The sequence below is a fragment of the Mauremys reevesii genome, linkage group 7, assembly GCF_016161935.1.
Source record: "Mauremys reevesii isolate NIE-2019 linkage group 7, ASM1616193v1, whole genome shotgun sequence".
In the NCBI taxonomy this organism is placed as follows: Eukaryota; Metazoa; Chordata; order Testudines; family Geoemydidae; genus Mauremys; species Mauremys reevesii.
Window position 1 is genome coordinate 79,673,423 of NC_052629.1, and position 21,025 is coordinate 79,694,447.

Genomic DNA, 21,025 nt, shown 5'->3' on the forward strand with positions numbered 1-21,025 from the left:
CCGAGGATGCATGGTAGTTAGGATCCAGCATCCTCCCTCGAAGTCCCAGCTCCGGGTGCAGGAGTTACCCACTGCCCGTGGGGGGTGGGCTGACACAGACAGCCCGGCATGGTCTCACCAGAGACAGACACCCAGCGAGCACCATACAAATGGTTTATTGGCCTAATAACAGACTCCTCTGCAGAGACCCCTCCCCCGGACCTGGTCAGAGCAGCTTACCCACCCATGAGTTAAATCAATCACCCCCCGGTAACACGCCAACAGCCCTTGCTTCAAGGGCAAAGGGCCCATTTAACGCCCCCTACAAACAACAACAACCGGACACAACTGCTAACCCATCGGAGCCATTGGTGGGGCCCAAGCCCCGCTGCACCCCAGCCCCTGCCCAGCGAGATGCTCAGCTACTCTACAGCAACACTCTTTGGAACAAGCCCCACAAGGTCGCCTGGCCTGTGCCCCATCCCTCGGGCGAACACGTCAGCCCATCATTCAGCAGCAATGGTCCGGGGCTCTAGCGAGGGCTCCTTGCAGAGAGGCAAGGCGGGGGGACGAGAAAGCAACAAACACGAGGACTGTGCTACAGTAGAGCACAGCCAGAAGCTGGCAGGGGGCTGGCTACCTCCCAACACACATGGCAGAATCATGCCCCTAAGCAGGCAGAATCCCGGCATCTGGCACATCCCCCTGCAGAGGCTGATGACATCGAACAAGTCCCTTGCCAAGCCCCTGGCTCCCACACCCACTCCAGCCCGACTCGCCATGGGATCAGACAGCCAGGAGGGTGGCAGCGGTGAGAACTCCCCACCCCCGGACAAGTCCCACTGCCCTTAACGACAAGGTCAGAAAGTCAGCGTCCCAGCCACGCAGCCAAGGCTCAGCGCAGCCAGGCTCCGGCCCAAGGAGGGTCCATGTTCACTGCAGCTCGCCCAGGAAGGCTAGCAGCGCCTCGTGGAACTCGCGAGGCTTCTCCAGGTAGCAGGCGTGGCCAGCCTCAGGCAGTGCCACCGCCTTGTGCTTTGGGAGCTGCTGCAGGCTCTGCAGGGACTGAGCGCCCAGGCCGGTGTCGCGCTCACCATAGATGATCAAAGTTGGCGTCTGCAGAGAGATGGGGAGAACTTCAGTCGTCAGCCCCTTCACCACCCCCCAGCAGCGGGAGACGGGCTACAGACCTCCACTCGCCTGCGCTGCTCCGAGAGTACGGCATGAGGGACTCAAGTGACCTGGAGAGCAGTGTAGTCCTGAGACAGGGCAGACGTGTCCAGGCACAGTGCAACCCAGGGCCCACTGGGAGCCTGGGGCCCAAACCCCCAAGCCAGAGCCCCGGGGAGCCTGGACCATGCCCCCCAGTCCCAGAGAGCATGAGGCTGCCCCTCCCACACACAGCGCCCCGGGGAGCGAGGCCCACAGGCTCCTCAACACCCCCTCCCTCCACATACACACACAGCCCCCTAGCCCCAGCGAAGCCTGTAGCTGAGCAGGGGAGCTGTACTGCAGCCAGCTGGGCCGACAAGCCATTGCTGCAGTGACGGGAGAAGCTCAGGGCTGCACTCACAAAGCTGGACAAGTTCCTCTGTGAGTCAGGCCCTGATTACCCTCCCCACCCCCTTTCCTTCCCACCAACCAGCTGAGAAGCCTTTGCTCTAGGGACCAGCTCTGTCTCCTGCCCCAGAGCCAGACGCTTCCCTTTCCCTGCCGTACCTGGACCTGCTGGTACTGCTGGGACGTGTAGTCCTGGGTCCCCACGGGTGCGATGGGCACAAAGCCCTTCAGCTGCGTCCCGTGCACCAGGACGAAGGGGATGGAATAGCGGCCACTCATGGACGGGCTGATCAGAACAGGCCTCTGGATCCCCAGCTCCTTCAGCACATGCTGCAGGAAGGCGATGCGTCCCTGCTCCGTGGAGACGGCATCAGAAGGCGGGGAGTTGCCATAGCCTGTGGAGGAGGAGGAGGGGTTAGCGTGCCCCAAAGGCCCAGGTGTCTGCATGAGGAGCCAGAGCCCATAGCAGTAGGAAGGTTTCACCATCCTAAACCTTTCCCCCACCCCCCACCCCAGCGAGGAGCCAGTGCAATAGAGATTTCTTGTGGGACGTGCACGTTAATTAGCAGACGTGCTGGGTTTGGATGCCAGCAGGACTCACATATGCTAGTCTTGCCACATCTCCAGGGCAACGTGGAACAGTGTCGCAAAAACAAAATCCCTGCCGAAGCCCCAGCCTTCTGCCCAGTGCATACGGGCAGCACCCCGGGAGAGGAACAGATCCGAGGGCGCAAGCATGGTTTAGGTAGTGAACATCACTAGACACGCGACTCCCTGGAACTGACCACTTAAAGAGGTACAGTCACTTTGGCACATGCTAGCTGGCTGGCGGGCAGAGGGAGATGGGGGCTATGGCTGCAGGCAGAAATTAACTTGAATACATGGGTGGCATATTCCTACCAGGCAGGTCGATAGCAATGGAGCGATATCCTTCTTCTGAGAGCAGGGTCAGCGTCCCCAGGTCCTCCCAGGTCTTGGAAGTGAAAGCCTGGCCATGCAGAAAAATCACCTCCAGCCTGCAGAAGACATGACAGCAGGTAGAGGGGCACCCGCCAGGAGGGAAATGGGACCCACCCTGCTGTGGCTGGGGCAGAGGAGGCTGTTTCTGTGCTAGTTTACCAGCAGGAGAGCTTGGGGCTGTTAGGATGACAGACGCTATGTTTTGTTTGTCATCATTATCTACTCAGATCCATGGTGGCTTCTGGATCAGCTGCTCCACATTCTGATTTGGCTGATCCCTGCTGAACACATAAGGGAGTCACTTCCCCCAACGGAGTAGTGCAGCCACCTCTGGGGTGGAACGCAGCAGCAGTTAAAGACCTCTTTAATGTTTTTAATGAAATAAACACTAAATGGGAATTGTGTGATCATGGGAGATTTTAACTTCCCAGATATAGACTGGAGGACAAGTGCTAGTAACAATAATAGGGCTCAGATTTTTCTGGATGTGATAGCTGATGGATTTCTTCACCAAGTAGGTGAAGAACCAACAAGAGGGGATGCCATTTTAGATTTGGTTTTGGTGAGTAGTGAGGACCTCATAGAAGAAATGAGTGTAGGGGACAACCTTGGTTTGAGTGATCATGAGCTAATTCAGTTCAAACTAGATGGAAGGATAAACAAAAGTAGATCCGGGACTAGGGTTTTTGACTTCAAAAGGGCTACCTTTAAAGAATTAAGGAAATTAGTTAGGGAAGTGGATTGGACTGAAGAACTTGTGGATCTAAAGGCGGAGGAGGCCTGGAATTACTTTAAGTCGAAGCTGCAGAAACTATCAGAAGCCTGCATCCCAAGAAAGGGGAAAAAAACCATAGGCAGGAGTTGTAGACCAAGCTGGATGAGCAAGCATCTCAGAGAGGTGATTAAGAAAAAGCAGAAAGCCTACAAGGAGTGGAAGATGGGCGGGATTAGCAAGGAAAGCTACCTTAGTGAGGTCAGAACATGTAGGGATGAAGTGAGAAAGGCTAAAAGCCATGTAGAGTTGGACCTTGCAAAGGGAATTAAAACCAATAGTAAAAGGTTCTATAGCCATATAAATAAGAAGAAAACAAAGAAAGAAGAAGTGGGACCACTAAACACTGAGGATGGAATGGAGGTTAAGGATAATCTAGGCATGGCCCAATATCTAAATAAATACTTTGCCTCAGTCTTTAATAAGGCTAATGAGGAGCTTAGGGATAATGGAAGGATGACAAATGGGAGTGAGGATATGGAGGTAGATATTACCACATCTGAGGTAGAAGCTAAACTCGAACAGCTTAATGGGACAAAATCGGAGGGCCCAGATAATCTTCATCCAAGAATATTAAAGGAACTGGCACATGAAATTGCAAGCCCATTAGCAACAATTTTTAATGAATCGGTAAACTCAGGGGTTGTACCGTACGACTGGAGAATTGCTAACATAGTTCCTATTTTTAAGAAAGGGAAAAAAAGTGATCCGAGTAACTATAGGCCTGTTAGTTTGACATCTGTAGTATGTAAGGTCTTGGGAAAAATTTTGAAGGAGAAAGTAGTTAAGGACATTGAGGTCAATGGTAATTGGGACAAAATTACAACATGGTTTTACAAAAGGTAGATCGTGCCAAACCAACCTGATCTCCTTCTTTGAGAAGGTAACAGATTATTTAGACAAAGGAAATGCAGTAGATCTAATTTACCTCGATTTCAGTAAGGCATTTGACATGGTTCCACATGGGGAATTATTAGTTAAATTGGAAAAGATGGGGATCAATATGAAAATTGAAAGGTGGATAAGGAACTGGTTAAAGGGGAGACTACAACGGGTCGTTCTGAAGGGTGAACTGTCAGGCTGGAAGGAGGTTACTAGTGGAGTTCCTCAGGGATCAGTTTTGGGACCAATCTTATTTAACCTTTTTATTACTGACCTTGGCACAAAAAGCAGGAATGTGCTAATAAAGTTTGCGGATGACACAAAGCTGGGAGGTATTGCTAACACAGAGAAGGACCGGGATATCATACAGGAAGATCTGGATGATCTTGTAAACTGGAGTAATAGTAATAGGATGAAATTTAATAATGAAAAGTGCAAGATCATGCATTTATGGATTAATAATAAGAATTTTAGTTATAAATTCGGGACACATCAGTTAGAAGTAACAGAGGAGAAGGACCTCGGAGTATTGGTTGATCACAGGATGACTATGAGCCGCCAATGTGATATGGCCGTTAAAAAAGCGGATGCAGTTTTAGGATGCATCAGGCGAGGTATTTCCAGCAAAGATAAGCAGGTGGTAGTACCGTTATATAAGGCACTGGTGAGACCTCATCTGGAATACTGTGTGCAGTTCTGGTCTCCCATGTTTAAGAAGGATGAATTCAAACTGGAACAGGTTCAGAGATGGGCTACTAGGATGATCCGAGGAATGGAAAACCTGTCTTATGAAAGGAGACTCAAAGAGCTTGGCTTGTTTAGCCTAACCAAAAGAAGGTTGAGGGGGGATATGATTGCTCTTTATAAATATATCAGAGGGATTAATATTAGGGAGGGAGAGGAATTATTTAAGCTTAGTACCAATGTGGACACAAGAACAAATGGGTATAAACTGGACACTAGGAAGTTTAGACTTGAAATTAGACGAAGGTTTCTAACCATTAAAGGAGTGAAGTTCTGGAACAGCCTTCCAAGGGGAGTAGTGGGGGCAAAAGACATATCTGGCTTTAAGACTAAGCTTGATAAATTTATGGAAGGGATGGTATGATGGGATAGCCTAATTTTGGCAATTGATCTTTGATTATCAGCAGGTAAGTATGCCCAGTGGTCTGTGATGGGATGTTAGATGGGATGGGATCTGAGTTACTGCAGAGAATTCTTTCCTGGGTGCTGGCTGATCGCCATATTTGGGGTCGGGAAGGAATTTTCCTCCAGGGCAGATTGGCAGAGGCCCTGGAGGTTTTTTGCCTTCCTCTGCAGCATGGGGCATGGGTCACTTGCTGGAGGATTCTCTGCAGCTTGAGGTCTTCAAACCACAATCTGAAGACTTCAATAACTCAGACATAGGTTAGGGGTTTGTTATAGAAGTGGGTGGGTGAGATTCTGTGGCCTGCTTTGTGCAGGAGGTCAGACTAGATTATCATAATGGTCCCTTCTGACCTTAAAGTCTATGAGTCTATGTTTCAGAGCTCACCAAACCGTGTGTGCATTTCCTGTCTAAACACCAGCCCTGTGGTTTCAATTGGACGGCCATTTAAGAGTAGTCAAGATTTGGGATTGGCACAAGGGACTTAAAGAGAGTAGCACCAGCTGCTGAATCACCCACCCCAGATTTTCCTTGGAAGTCTCCCACTCCTGTACCAGGTGAGCCAGACCCTGCTCATCCTAGGAGCTCGGATAAGAGCACAGAGTCCGGATAGTTGATCTAGGATACAGACTGCTTAGGGTGACCCATGGTGCTGACTCCAGAACCAGCTCTGGTGGCCAGAAGACAGAACAAGGAGTAATGGTCTCAAGTTGCAGTGGGAGAGGTTTAGGTTGGATATTAGGAAAAACCTTTTCACTAGGAGGGTGGTGAAGCACTGGAATGGGTTACCTAGGGAGGTGGTGGAATCTCCTTCCTTAGAGGTTTTTAAGGTCAGGCTTGACAAAGCCCTGGCTGGGATGATTTAGTTGGTGTTGGTCCTGCTTTGAGCAGGGGGTTGGACTAGATGACCTCCTGAGGTCCCTTCCAACCCTGATATTCGATGATTCTATGATTCTAAGACTAACCCACCTTTTGGGGCTGGGAGTCCCAGCTCTCTGGAGCAGGAAGCCTTCTCTGAATAAGATGGACGGGCTCCCTGCAATGGTCCCCGTTAGGACGGTGACGTTGACATCTCGCTGGCCTTTCTCCTCAGCCCTGGCCTGGGCCTTGTGGCTGCCTGCCCTGGACGTGAACCTCTCGTGCTGGATGGCAGGGAGCAACAGGTACAGGACAAAAGTGACAAGAACCCCAAGGACCAGCAGCCCCAGTCTGTTGCGGATCAAAGCCATTGTCAGCCGTTCTGAAAGGGGCAGAGAGAGAAGGTGAACAGCCGAGCACCGGCTCCGTGTTGTGGCTCAGACAGCACAATGCACAGCAAGGCCCAGCCCTGGGAGAGGAGACAAGGGACCTCACGGCTCAACAATGACCAGGAGAGGGATGGATACTCGACCAGGGGCAACACACGCACATTAAGGTAGCACCATTATCCCCCAGGGCAACCTCCCAATCAGGAATGCACCCTTCCCCACCCAAATACCAGGCATCATGGGGGCGGGGGGGGAGGAACGACGACACCCAAGGTGGATTCTGGCCCCGAGCTTTTTGGGGGGGATGATAAGGCTTCCTTTATCCCTGAAGTCTCATGCATGGTCATAGGCCAGAAGAGACATTTGGGGGAACGCGGCAGAGCTCAGACAGACTGGTGCTACGGTCACTAAGACAAGGCACTTCAGCAGGTCCAGGGTCAGAGGCCAATTCAGGCTGGGTCCTACCCTGTCTAGGGCTCAGGGAAGCAGCTGGCGTTGGTCTCTCTGCCTCACTCTCACTCCTAGTCACCATCCTGGTCATGCCTGAATGGAGGCAGACTGGTCTGGAGCCCCCTGGGCTGGGGCTGTGACCCCAGCACGTGCACCATGTTAGGTAGCAACAACTGCCCTCACTGTACCTCTCCCCGCCCCAAATCACTTACCCCTGGGAACCAGCTAGTGCTGGGGGGGTCACTGCGCAGAGGAAGAGTTTAGCAGACAGGTGCCCCTTGCAGAGACAGGTCCAGCCTGGCCCACCTGGCACTGGCAGGACTCCTCCCCGCAGTGGCTTTCACAGCCGGCTCACTCCCCAGTCTGTGGTTTCTATGCCGCTCCACCCCAACGCAGGCCCCGACACTGATCTCCCACGCACTCCCCCTGCCTCCCCTTTACTGTCCCTGTGGGCTTTTCCCCATCTGCAGCCTCCTGCTGCTCCCACAACCGCCCCCTGCCCGACCCATCACTCCCAACCGCCCGGAACCTTCCCAGCTCAATGTTCCGTCCCACCCCACAACATACCTGCAGGGCATGCAACAGCCCTGAGAAAACATGGGTCAAATTCCAAGAGACGGGTGGCAGACTCCCTCCAGATCCCCCAGCATGGTAGCATCTAAAGGCCCCCCAACTGGCCCTCCCCCCGACAGTTATGGCTATTGCAGGCACCTGGCTGCTACTATAAGGAGCTGCTCCCGGATGCATGTTCTACTATTCAGGAAACTTCGAACTCATGTCACCTGGCACATCTTCAGGGGCAGCTTACAGCAGGGGTCGGCAACCTTTCAGAAGTGCTGTGCCGAGTCTTCATGTATTCACTCTAATTTAAGGTTTTGCATGCCGGTAATACATTTAAACATTTTTAGAAGGTCTCTTTCTATAAGTCTATATTATATAACTAAACTATTGTTGTATGTAAAGTAAATAAGATTTTTAAAATGTTTAAGCAGCTTCATTTAAAATTAAATTAAAATGCAGAGCCCCCCGGACTGGTGGCCAAGACCCGGGCAGTGTGAGTGTCACTGAAAATCAGCTCGTGTGCCACCTTCGGCACACGTGCCATAGGTTGCCTATCCCTGTCCTACAGGCATGGCGCTCTCCTCCTTACAGGGGGCTTAGTGCCAGGGCATCAGACAGATGGCCCTAGACAGCAGCGTCCCTTAACCCACAACACAGGTGCTGCAGCAGTGAAAGCTTCCCCCTTCCCAGCCCACAGTGTGAGGGACCCAGCTATAAGGGAGGAAGCAGAGGCCAGTCTCCATAGAGGCCAGTTATCCACAAACCTGCCTGCTAGGAAGCACCAACCCAGACGGGGTTTGAGCAGGTACCCTGGAGACTCCGCAGCCCATTATTCAATCTTCTGCACTATCCAGCCCCTTCTACAGCAAGGTTTTAAATCTGAACCCCTGGGTTGCAGCACATCACAAGACAGAGCACGGCCAGAGAGAACAGCCACCGCTAGCAGATGAACAGAATGCTGGGCTGGGCTGCCCTCCCTGCACAGTCATTACACCCTCCTTGACACACAGGGCAATGCACTTCACTGCACCCCAGTGTAGAGGGGCCCCACACAACACCCTAAGGAGTTCAGTGCTGTCTGGAGTCCTTGGCAGGCCCTGCACTGGGGGAATTCTCCCGCACAGCAGAGAGGGGACGGAAGGGCCCGTACAGAGTTGGCTCTGCAGGAGGCTCACAAGCGAAAACACGCTTGCAAGGAGAAACAACTCCCTACTTGCTGCTTGGGAGACACTTTCTGTAATTAATTTGGCGGGCATGAGAAGAATGCCACAGGTGATTGCTCTCGGTCAGAGGGGCCCACCTGCTGTATTGTTCCCAGACAGCACTGAGGGGCCCAGCATCCTCCAGGTGCCCCAATTATTCCCTGTGTCCTGTGGGCAGCAGCTATGTCTCAGGGATGAGATTTTCAAAGGCCTGTCCAGACAGCAAGCCACGCAAGCTGCATGGGAGCCCTGAGGCTGGGCAAGTACTCTGCGCTATTTGCTTTCAAGGGCTTTTGATGTTTGGCCAGCAGCATTTCAAAGAAGCCCAAACACACAGAGGGAATGAGACCTTTGAATGAGAACAGGTTCTCCCCACAGGCACTAGCCTGTATGGCAGATCACCTGACTCAAGCTGAAAGCTGTCCTGTCATCAAGATGCAAGCAACTGACGTGATGGTAACTGACATGCATCTGATCCAGGAGGGCCCCAATGCACTTCACAAGTGACACTGGAAGCTCACTTCTTCCACCACTGACATGCAGCCACTTCTGGGGTGAAACATAATAGCTGCTTGATGATGCACAGCAACACTCATTTATTATTTGTATTATGGTTGGGCCAAGGGCCTCCACCTATGGATGAGGCCCCCACCATGCTAGGAGTTGTACGAATACAGAACAAAGCGACAGTCCTTGCTTCCAAGAGCTGCCAATCTAAGCACACAAATACAGAGGAGGAAGAATACTGTAGCCAGGAGAACCAAAGGCAGGGGAGGCTTTAAGCAGGGAGAAAGCAGCTGTCTTGGACACACCATACCTCAATCATCTGAGGCTCCCAATTAACTGAGCGGCTTACCCACATGACAGACAGAGCAAACACGACTCCCCCTTATTGAGCATGCCCCTAAGGAACTCAGCACTCAATGCTGAACTGCTTTGCTAGAAGTGCCCCAGGATCTTTACTGCCCACCAGCAGGCAGGCCCTGGGCCTTCCACTTTAGGCTCAACCTTGCTCTCTGCACCCACTACCGACTACCTTGTCTGATCTCATCCAGCAGGCAGGCTGCAGACGCGCAGTCCCTGAAGACATAGGTTTGCCCCCAGCACAAGACCTTTAGTTTGGCAGGGTACAGGACGCTTGCTTGAGCACCACGAGGCGCTGCTGCCGGGCGTGCGTGGCAGGGCTGAGGTCAGGGAAGGAGGAGACCTTGGGGCCTTGGAATTTGGTCGCTTGGCAAGCCCATGCTGCCCGCAGAATTCACTCTCGGGACCAGAAATCAGAGAGGGTCATTAGCACAGTGCCAGTGCCAGCCACCCGGGCACCGCCACCCGCTTCCCTTGTGGGAAGCCGATATGCACTTTCTATACGCATAGGAGCTTCCTTCGCATTTAAGCCCAGGTAAGCCAGCACCAGGTTTTCCAAGAAAGGGATCAGGTCTGTGTCTCCCACAGTGGCTGGAACCCCAATGACCCTGACGTTCCAGGCCCACACCCTGTTCTCCAGCCCGGTGCTCTGTCTCCAGGCTGCCCAGGGCCAGCTCTCTCATCAGAGCTGCGTGCTTCAGCATGCAGCTTTGCGTGGTCACAACCTTGGTATCCAGGGCTTCCACCCAGCCGGCCATCTCCTCCAGGCATTTCACCAGCTTATGCAGCTCCTCTGAGAGGGAAGCCAAGGCTTCACCCAGGGCAGCCTGCTCCGAGACGACCTGGTCCAGCCGCTCTGGCAGGGCATCTGCTGCAGAGAGGCACGTGCCATGCTTGCCTTCATGGGCAGAGAGACGCTGTCACCTGTTCCCTTCTGCGCATCTTTGAACCAGAGCAGAAGAGTCTGTCCCACAAAACCCCACCCCACCTGGGCGCATCAGGACAGGTGACAGGGTCACCCGTGCGCGATGAAGCAGGAGTCCCGCTGGGAGAAGCTTGGGGCTGCCAGACCCACCTCTGCCCAAGTGTCCTGGGACACGCCCTTGTTTATCAGCTTCCCCTCCCCACTCCCCGCCTCCAGCCGCGCCACGGGCGCTCCAAAGTAGCCGGCCCCCACGGCTAGAGCCCCTCCCCGCAGCATCGCAGTGCGCCCGAGCGACTCCGACTCCGGGCCTGTGCACCCCTGTCCAGCTCCCCCTGCACCGGGGCCATCGCCCGCCCCCGGCCCAGCCTGCCTGCGCCCCCGGCGGGGGGCAGCCCTGGTTACCAGCACGCCTAGGCCAGCGCGCCGGAGCCCAGAGCAGGCGGGGCCAGCTGGCCAGGCGGATCCAGCGCCCCAGTCCCCGGGGACCGCACGCACTTACCGCCTTGCTGCGCAGCGCCCGACAGCCGCCGCCTCCGCCCGGGCTGGTGTGGCAGTGAAGCGGCTCCCCCCTGCGCTGCCAGCCCGAATCGAGCCCCACAGTCCCACCTAGCGGGGGAAGGCGAGAACGCGCAGCTGCGGACAAACGGCTCCGCGCTCGTCCCTAGCCCAGCTGCTGCAACCACCACTCTGCGCGCTTGGGGAGCCTCAGAGCGGGTGGACTGGGACAGGGCTGAGCCGGGGGAAATCACACTCCCCAACCGCCTGGGGATGGTGCCCTTTTATTTCTCCTTCCCGTCCCCGTGTGGGCACCCTCCCAAGGCAGGTGATGGGGGCAGTTTGGAGGGTGAGGCTGTACAGGCCCTCAGGGGATTTTTGAGCCTGGATTTCATCTCCCCACCCATTCTGAAACTCCAGAGGGAGGTTTGGGGGGGGGGTATCCCTAGTCCTGCCCCACCTCCCTGGCCGTCCCTTCAAGGTGTCCCTGGTTTTATCCCTAGAGCTTTTTTCTCCCTCTCTTGTTTGTGATTCTTTACAACCCTTTACCCCGCAGATCTTCCCCACAGCCAATCCCACACACCCTTGGAAAATCTGCCCTGCACTCCCCTACTCTGTTTTAAAAGCACTCTACCTAAAACCTCCAGGCCCTGGCCCAATGGGGCCCTGCCCTGAGCTGTTCCCAAATGCTACTGTACAGCAAACAACAAATCTCACAACCCCACCACAAAGCAGCAATGGTCATCTGGGGGGGGGGAAACCAAGGCACAGATTAACTAGCACTCAGGAAGAAGTGGGTATTCACCCACGAAAGCTCATGCTGCAAAATGTCTGTTAGTCTATAAGGTGCCACAGGATTCTTTGCTGCTTCTACAGAACCAGACTAACACAGCTACCCCTCTGATACTTAAAATCTGGTTTAGAATTCAAGACTCCATCATGCTGCACCTTAACCCACCTTGTCAGTTACTGCCACACATTCCAGGTACACTCCACTCACACTCCAGCTCTGCTATTGTATTGCTTCCTCCCTTTTCCCCTTTGGCTGCTCTCCGCTGCCTCCTTTCCTCCAAACAGGGGCTCATAGTGCTCAGCTGTAGTAGACACCCCACCCCCACTCCAGAATTCAACCAGCTGTTCACATCAATGAAACAATTACCACCAAGTCTGCTACATTTCTCCACTAGGCTCCCAGACCAAGCACCCTTCAGCAGCTCTCCCTTGGTAAACAGGCCTCAGAGCAAAAACCTGGGAGTGGTGGGAGGAGAATCCAGCAGTAGAGGGGCCCATCTTGTGTCAACTTCCTGACTCAGCTCATTTGAAATAAGGGCTATGTAGCAAAATACTCAGCTCTGCCTGTGCTGAGCAGAAATACCTGATGTGGTGCTGGCAACCACTGCAAACTGGGAAAGGACCTGACAACTTTTGCTTATATTTATTTACCTAGCAAAACAGCTTCACTGCAAACTGTAATTACTCTAAAGCCACCATCCCCAGCCTCCTTCTGTTCTTCACACTCCCAGATGCTATGGGGGACTCTTAGGCCCTGCCAATGCGGGGATGCAAACCATCCTAGGTGCAGCTGTGCCAGTACTGCCAGGGTTCAGATGACAGGGCAGAGGGGGATACAACCTTCATTTTGCACATTTCACTCTTTTGCTCCTCAGTTCCCCATGACCCAATGCAAACTCTGCCACCCCCATCTCTGTGGGGAAGAAGGAGGCAGGATACGTTCAAATGAAACAGGCAGCATGGAGTAAGCTGATCTCTTCCTCCAACTGCAATATCCAATCCGAACCTCACTGCAAACAGAGTCCAGCTCTCATGGCTCAGCACCCCACCTGAATTTCACACAGCAGTGTCCTGTTCCCGTCCCTGAGAGCAGCCATGGCTAGCCGTGCAGAAGTGGTGTGGGAGGTTCTGGTACATGCTGGACACCAGTGGCTAACCACATAGAAGTGGCACAGGAGAAGTGCAGGTTGGGGGACCAACTTGGATTCTTTCCTGCTCCCTGTACAAAAAAAAATACTGGACAATACTGGAATGGTTGCAGAGATCCTAGAGCTATATCTCCCCTGTTTCTCTTCACAGCTGAATTATTTGCCTCTGAAAAGCCAGTGGCAAAACAACAACTAACTGGCTACGTATCATTCCTGTGTATGTCAGCCCAACACACAGCTGGCCAGCAGTCCCTGAAGAGGGCACCACGAGACCATTTCTTTCCATTGCAATTGCTCATTATAACTTTTCAGAACCCTGCTATGGGAATAATATTTTCCTACCATGGCTGCAACTTTGAGGGAGGATGTGGAGGGAAAATGAAAGCTGGCACTCTCCCGAAACAACGGGAGAGTAGTAGCTGGGGCTTGAAAAATAACACAACAGCGTATTGTGAGATTCACAGTAAAATCACAGGAGTAGGCAACACTAAGATTCACCCTCCCCATGCAAAGCTGGAAACACTTACACCTCCCTCTGCAAGCAGCCAATCTACTGACCACTCAGGAGTCACATAAAAGAAACTTCCTCTATAATAAACATGCAACGCTGTCATAGAATCATAGAATCTCAGGGTTGGAAGGGACCTCAGGAGGTCATCTAGTCCAACCCCCTGCTCAAACCCCCTTCCATTCCTATTCCATTCTCTTGTCTTCCTAGGCCCTGCCTATCATGGGGATGTAACTACAGGGCTGCAAGCCCCAGTGCAGATGGGAAGCGGGGCTAGCACTGAGGGGGCTGATGCCAGGTTATTGCACTGGTGTATTTCCTCCCTGCCCCCCGTCTCCTACCTTTCTCTCCTAGACGGGCGCTGCTAGCCACTAGGGGTCACTGCGCCCATGGGCCCGTGCTCACACTCTGTTGCCAGGCCTGTCTCCGCCCCTGGGTCGCGTCACGACTCGCGCCCTGGCTCCCTGTCCTACCTTCGACCCCGGGAAGCGCAGCGCAGCGCAGCGCAGGCTTTTGGGGAGACGCCCCTCTCCTCTCGGCAGGTATCGGCCCCCGCGCGCTGCTGGGGAAGGGCTTGGGCCGGCCGCTTTGCCAGGGCCCCTGGAGACCTGGACACTGCAGCTGTGTCAGGACCTGGGGGCTCTGAGCGCCGGGGCCATCAGCCCAGCACCCTGGCTCCGACAGAGGCTGAACCAGCTGCTTCGAACCCCGCCCTCCGGGGCCCCAAACCCTGCAGCGCGAGCCACGGGGCCCCCCGCCCTCCGGGGCCCCAAACCCTGCAGCGCGAGCCACGGGGCCCCCCGCCCTCCGGGGCCCCAACCCCTGCAGCGCGACCCACGGGTCCCCCCCCCCTCCGGGCCCCCAAACCCTGCAGCGTGAGCCACGGGCCCCCCCGCCCTCTGGGGCCCCAAACCCTGCAGCGTGAGCCACGGGCCCCCCCGCCCTCTGGGGCCCCAAACCCTGCAGCGCGAGCCACGGGGCACCCCGCCCTCCGGGGCCCCAAACCCTGCAGCGCGAGCCACGGGGCCCCCCGCCCTCCGGGGCCCCAAACCCTGCAGTGCGAGCCACGGGGCCCCCTGCCCTCTGGGGCCCCAAACCCTGCAGCGTGAGCCACGGGGCACCCCGCCCTCTGGGACTGTTTCTTCCTGAGGCTGCCCACTGAGCCCAGGTCATGCCCTGGCTCAGGAGGGTTCCGTAAAACCCTCTCTCTAATGGAACAGTGTGTGATCTAACTGTCATCGTACATGTCTGATCCTCTGATCCTGCTGGGCTCCTGGCCCCAGGGAGATCCTGGAGCAGTGAGTTCCACCAGTGAACAGTGCACTACCTTCTAAGTATTGCCATCAATCAGCTGTGAATATCCTAACTTGTCAATTTGATCGAAGCCCCACTGATTGCAGTGTTGTGGAAGGGTGAACAGGGCACTCACTCACTTTCATTAGCCCACTGGTATTGGGTCAGATAATACATCTTCTCTCAAAAAAAATCTGCCTGATCTGGCTCAGACACACCCAGTCTGTTCCTGGGTTGCTACTGGCCTGGCCACCTGCTACTTACTGTCCTGTTCCCCTGTGATCCCGTATTCATCCCCCCCCCCCCAAAAAAACAAAGTTTCCTAGTGTACCACACCCCCTCTCCCCATACCTGATGAGGCCAACCCAGTGAATGGACAGCAAGCAACCCCTAGTGTTATACTGTCCACCCAATAGCACTGAGGTGAGACTGAAGAGCAAAGTAAATAGCGTCCTTTGTGCCTAGATCAGGGACTGTGCCCAGAGTCCATTCTGGGGGGGCACAGGGCTCAGCCCAGGTTTCCCTCTCTTTCAGGACTGCTGCAAAGCACGAGCAGGGAGGCCATGGCCGCCCCGCAGGTGACTGTGGGCACCACCACAGTGGATGGGCAAACCCTGTTCTACCGGCAGGCCAATCCGGCCCAGCAGGCCCCCAAGCTGTCTGTCCTGCTGCTCCACGGCATTCGTTTTTCATCGGAGACCTGGCTCAACCTGCAGACGCTATCTAAGCTGGCAGATGCTGGCTACCGTGCTGTGGCCATTGATCTGCCAGGTACAGCTGCTCAGCCACTGGGGGAATCCCTTCAATGCACAGCCCCATGGGTGGGGCCGGGCGGCAGAACAGCCCTCGGGTGGCATAAGGTCCTTGGGTGAGGCACGTCCAATCATAGGAGCACTAATGCTGTGCATGGCTCTAGCACCTTCCTCTGAGAGCCTTCACAAGCATTCGCTACACTCTGTAACTCCCTGTGATACGGGATCAGATGGGGGAAACTGAGGCACGTAGAGGTTTCATGCCTGACCTATACACATACCAGGAGTCAGCAGCATAACTGAGAATAGAACGCAGGTGTTCTGACTCAAGTCCCTTCCTTTAACTAGCAGACACCATCCTCTCACTCACGGCCTGTGGAGCAGAACCCAGGTGTCCTGGCTCCCAGCCCCCTCCAGAGCTCTCTGCACCTCTCCTGAGTCATACTGCCAGTGAGAGCTGAGGAATGACCCTGTTGTGACACTGGGAGCCAGACTGTTGCCATCTTCCTGCCCCCTTCTATACTCTCTTTGTGTGCCCAGGGACCAGGTTGATGGGAAGGGCGGGAAGTGGAGAATCTGCCCTCCCCAGTCTGTAACTGGGGTGAAGTAGGGTGAAATGGAAAGGGGTAGGGCTCTAGTGAACGTGATGCACCAGGACTGCAGATTTCTCGCGAGGGGCCTGCCAGCAACATCTGTAACACAGAGGGGTTTTGTCTCACGTGATCCAGGGTTCGGCCATTCCAAGGAGGCGACAGCTCCGGCCCCTGTTGGGCAGCCTGCCCCGGGGGGGTTCCTAAAGGCTGTCTGTGAGGCCCTGCAGTTGGGCCAGGTGGTTGTGATCAGCCCGTCCCTCAGCGGGATGTATTCGCTCCCGTTCCTCTTCCAGCACAGCCAGCTGGTTCAGGCCTACGTGCCGGTGGCGCCCATCTGCACCGAGAAGTTCCCCGCCACGCAGTACGCCAGCATAAAGGTACAGCCCCTGGGCTGGCAGGGATGGGGCAAGTCTCCTTCATTGGGGACCTGGTTTCCGGGCGGGGGCAGAGAACACTAGGCTGGGGGATGGGGTGGAAGAGCTACAGCACTGGGCAGACACCGGGAAGTGGGTGAAGGGAATCGAGCTTGCAGGTGTGTGCAGAGCCAGCCTGCAGCAGCGGGGGAACTGGAGAATCCGAGTCCACGCCCCCACTGAAGGGAACGTCCAGCAGTAGTGCTCAAGCTCCATCAGGGCAAAGCACTTCGTGTACCACAAGGGGGCCTCTTCCCAGTCAGGGTCAGAGACGGGCACCTGGAGCCCAGCCTTACAACTCGAGCCCTAGGTGCTGGCCCACACGCTGGGCCACATCCATTCCTGGCGTAACCCCCCCTCACACAGTGGCGTTACACCCTTGTGACCTGGACCCCTCTGCGAGCTGGCAGAGCCGTGGGAGAAACTGCATTTCCCAGGCCCCCTACACCACCTCCCCCACCCCGTGCTCACTGATCCCTCTCGTTTGCCCTTGTTCTAATGCTCCAGCCCCCATCAGTTTCCAACTGTTCTCTCCCCGACTTTATTTTTTTAAAATCAACCTTCTGGAGAAAATGTTCCTTCTTTCTCCCGCAGTGTGGAACTTGTATCCCTCCTCCTAAAATAACCCTGCTGTAAGGGCCGTCCTCAGTCCCACACCAGTGATCCGGGGGTAGGCTCTGAATTCTGCAGGGCTAAAAAAAGGAGCCTGAGCCCACTGGCAATGGGTCGTTCCTAGCTCCCCCCTGGGAAACCCAGTCCTTGCATGCAGCCCTGGGAAGTGCAGGGGTGGGAGGGACATTTTTATGCACAGAGAAGGGGTTTTAGCTGCTGGTTTTCAGTGTATTAGTTTGAATGTTTCTATTCTCTTGGGCTCTGTGCAGTGGGACCAGATCCTAAGCAGCATCCAAGCAGGCAGAGGGGAGTCAGAGTGACAATGCCATCTTTACGGCTCCACTCTTTCTTCATCCTGGGCTAGCTAGCATGTGGGCCAGTGCACAGCCTCTCAGGGCAGTTCTGGCACTCCGGATTGAGCGCTGGAACCCTCCTTTTCCTCCCCTTCTCTGAGAGCCAGGCTGGTGGGAGAGCTATCACGGCAACCCTGTACGGCTGGAGGATTCCCCGGCCCTGGGGGAATTCCCTGGGTCCCACAGCCTATGATTATGGCCTGTTTGCACCACCTGACAGTCTGGGACTGGGCATGAGGGTGAAGGAATACAATAAATAGTCCCAAGAAAATGTGTCCTGTTCCTCCAGATCGAAAATATCCAGGGCACATCCAGGTCACATGACCCTCGCCCAGGCTCCAAGCCTTTGGACCTTTGCCCATCCCTGCTTTTAGCCTCCAGTTCTATCCCCCTCCAACACACAGACCTTGGTTTTTAGCTTCATGGTTTGCCATTTTTGCCATCTCAGCCTACTCTAGATAGCAGCCCCTTAAGGCTCTATCCCCAGTGCTGGTCTGAATCCTGGGGGTCAGCAGATGCCCTGATTTCAGTGAGAGTTAAGCACCCAACTATCTTTGAGGAGCTGGGCCCTAGAAAGGGATCATTCCCAACAACTCCATTTGAGGGGAGATTCCCATACCCCCGGCGGGCACAAAGCAATGCCCAGAACCAGTGATGCTCCCAGGCAGGGATACACTCTCCCAGAGCTGCTAGGCCCTAGCCTCCCTCTTGTGCCACTGGCGTCAAGTGATCAAAGTGAGCAGTGCGCCTGTACCTGCTGTCTGAGCTCTTGTGTCCCCTCCCTCTAGACCCCCACGCTGATTGTGTATGGGGACCAGGACACCCAGCTGGGGGAGATGAGCCTGAACAACCTCAAGAACCTGCCCAATCACAAGGTGCTGCTGCTGAAAGGAGCGGGACATGCCTGTTACCTGGACAAGCCGGAGGAGTGGCACCTAGGCCTGCTGGACTTCCTGAAGAGCCTGGAGTGACGAGTGGCCTCTCTTTTGCCCCAGCCCTTCGGTGCGCAATCTGTCAGGCACACGACTGGCTCTTTGGTGCACACCTCCTGTGGAGGATCTGGGGACCACAGCTTCTCTCTCCCACTAGAGCGGGTACTTAATCAATGGCTTCTTGCCAATCTCGGACAATCACAGCACACTGGGGGGTTTGCAAAGGGCGGCCACGCAGCCAGAGGCGCCTTCCTGGCAGCCAGGTGCTTGCTCCTTTTCCTTCTTTTTAAAATGATTAGAATTGAAAGGTCTGTAGAAGCTGATTGGCTATTAGAATGGGGTGAGATGGGGTATTGAGAGCATGTTCCCCAGCTTCATATTCTAGTGCAAGCCCGTCCTGCCAGTCCTAGCTCCACAGCTCTGCCAATGCTCCTGCCCTGCAGCCTCCCTGTGACTCCAGCCCTGCCCCCACCCTGCTCTGCCAGTGCCCCCAATCCTGCCCTGCAGTGCCTCTGCCCCCATCCCACTCGGCAGTGCCAGTGCCCCTGCTCCTGCCCTGCAGCACCCCTGCTACTCCAGCCCTGCCCCCACCCAGCTCTGCCAATGCTCCTGCTCCTGCAGCCTCCCTGCTACTCCAGCCCTGCCCCCACCCAGCTCTGCCAATGCTCCTGCTCCTGCAGCCTCCCTGCTACTCCAGCCGTGCCCCCACCCAGCTCTGCCAGTGCCCCCAATCCTGCCCTGCAGCTTCCCTGCTACTCCAGCCCTGCCCCCACCCAGCTCTGCCAGTGCCCCCAATCCTGCCCTGCAGCCTCCCTGCTACTCCAGCCCTGCCCCCACCCAGCTCTGCCAGTGCCCCCAAACCTGCCCAGCAGCCTCCCTGCGACTTTAGCCCAGCCCCGACCCAGCTCTGCCAGTGCCCCAATCCTGCCCTGCAGCCTCCCTGCTACTCCAGCCCTGCCCCACCCAGCGCTGCCAATGCCCCCAATCCTGCCCTGCAGCCTCCCTGCTACTCCAGCCGTGCCCCCACCCAGCTCTGCCAGTGCCCCCAATCCTGCCCTGCAGCCTCCCTGCTACTTTAGCCCTGCCCCGACCCAGCTCTGCCAGTGCCCCCGCTTCTGCCCTGCAGCCTCCCTGCAATTCCAGGCCAACCAACCCAGTTCTGCACACCCCAATCCTGACCTGCAGCGCCCCCAGCTACTTCAGCCCTATCCTAGCCCCACTGATGTGCCTTAATCCTGCTGTGAGCCTCACTGGAGCACACACTGACACCCACCCCCAGCACTGCTTGGCTTGTGAGGAGCGACCCAGCCCCTGAGAGCCGCACAGAGGCCAAACTCACTGTCAGCCTGGGATCATTCAGGGAGCTTCCTCCCAAAACCCCAAAGGATTAGGCAGCACCTAATCCTTCACGAGCAAATAAAACTCAGATCTGGGCGTCTGTCTCCATGCAGCTTTCATCCCTTGTGCTAGTCCCCACCTCCTCCTTCCCACATGGCGCTGACACCTGGCCCCCTCTCCCAGGAAGCCCATGGCCACGGCAGTTAGGAACAGGGTTGTACATGGAGAGGACTCAAATTCCAGCAAGAGCAGGCAGAGGGATCGGGGTCTGCAGCATGCTGGAGCAGACCAGTCCTTGAGGTCAGCTGCTGGAAAGGTGCAGGGCAATGTGATTTGTCCAGAGGCAGTGTCACAAGGTTAGAATAAGGGACTGGAGGTCAGGACTCCTGGGTTCTATTCCCAGCCCTGGGAAAGATCCTTGTCTACGGAGTAGACCAGGAGCCTGGGTTCAGTTTCCAAGCTCTAGGAAGGAAGCGTGTCTGGTGGCTGTAGCCAAAGGTTGGGATTCAGAACTCCTATTTCCTGACCTGCAAGCAAAGCCCAGTTTCTACAATGGCCAGAGCCTTGGATACGATGGCAATTCCCTCTCCAGCACTGGTTCTCTACCTGAGGTCCCGGGCCCACTGGCGAGCCACAGAGCCTTTCTTGGTAGAATTAAACAGGGGGGAGGGGGTCCCCGAAAGGCAGTCTCTCCTGTGAAGAGGTCCACAGAATAATGGAGCAGGAGGCGCACTGCTTCATGGGATAAACAGACACAGCCCTTGGGAAGCATGATCCAGGGCCAGGTGCAGCAGGGTCCCGGGCCGTACGGTAACAGAGCCATGCACAGGCTCCCTGATTAGCACCACACCCCAGTCTTTCACCGACTCCCCCCTGCCCCTTTCCAAAGTCAACTGGCTGCAGCATGTGGCCACCAGCAGCAACAGTGGCCTCTGAGATACACATCCCTTTGCATCAGCCCTGCTCCTACAGGACCCGCTCTCCCATCAGCCCCTGGACGACGGAGCTGGTTGATCTAGTTCACCCTGGCTCAAGAGGAAAATGGCAAGTGACACCCCCCGCCATCCCAGAATAACAATGCAAATAGCTTCTTTTAAATGCTATGGGATTATGGAGTGAGGGGCCGAGCTGAACAGATGGGGCCCAGGCTAAAGCTGCCAGCCACATGGCTGCTCCAGAGCCACCTGGCCTGGTTCCTTAGCACTCAGCCCAGACAGACAGAGGAGGGCTCTGATGCTTGGCTCACA

At 55.5% G+C, this 21,025-nt stretch overlaps 2 protein-coding genes across 5 annotated transcripts; one reads left to right on the forward strand and one right to left on the reverse strand.

Annotated features, from left to right (window-relative positions):
• Positions 1–139: 139 nt before the first annotated feature.
• On the reverse strand, positions 140–13,973 carry ABHD14A (abhydrolase domain containing 14A). Of its 4 annotated transcripts, none has more exons than XM_039546905.1 (6): positions 13,834–13,973; positions 12,886–13,055; positions 6,270–6,540; positions 2,440–2,555; positions 1,699–1,934; positions 140–1,095 (listed from the first exon to the last, which is right to left on the reverse strand). In XM_039546905.1, the coding sequence occupies exons 3-6, from the start codon at positions 6,527–6,529 to the stop codon at positions 913–915; spliced, it is 795 nt and encodes a 264-aa protein (XP_039402839.1). In that variant the 5' UTR covers positions 6,530–6,540; positions 12,886–13,055; positions 13,834–13,973; the 3' UTR covers positions 140–912. The 4 variants fall into 4 exon arrangements, with proteins under 4 accessions (XP_039402839.1, XP_039402836.1, XP_039402837.1 ...); XM_039546902.1 differs by lacking the exons at positions 12,886–13,055; positions 13,834–13,973 and adding exons at positions 11,049–11,155; positions 12,003–12,122; XM_039546903.1 differs by lacking the exons at positions 12,886–13,055; positions 13,834–13,973 and adding an exon at positions 12,003–12,131.
• ABHD14B (abhydrolase domain containing 14B) lies at positions 13,912–18,974 on the forward strand. Its single transcript, XM_039546906.1, has 4 exons — positions 13,912–14,034; positions 15,320–15,556; positions 16,266–16,507; positions 18,297–18,974. Exons 2-4 carry the CDS (start codon positions 15,349–15,351, stop codon positions 18,477–18,479), a joined length of 633 nt encoding a protein of 210 aa, XP_039402840.1. The 5' UTR covers positions 13,912–14,034; positions 15,320–15,348; the 3' UTR covers positions 18,480–18,974.
• Positions 18,975–21,025: the final 2,051 nt, after the last annotated feature.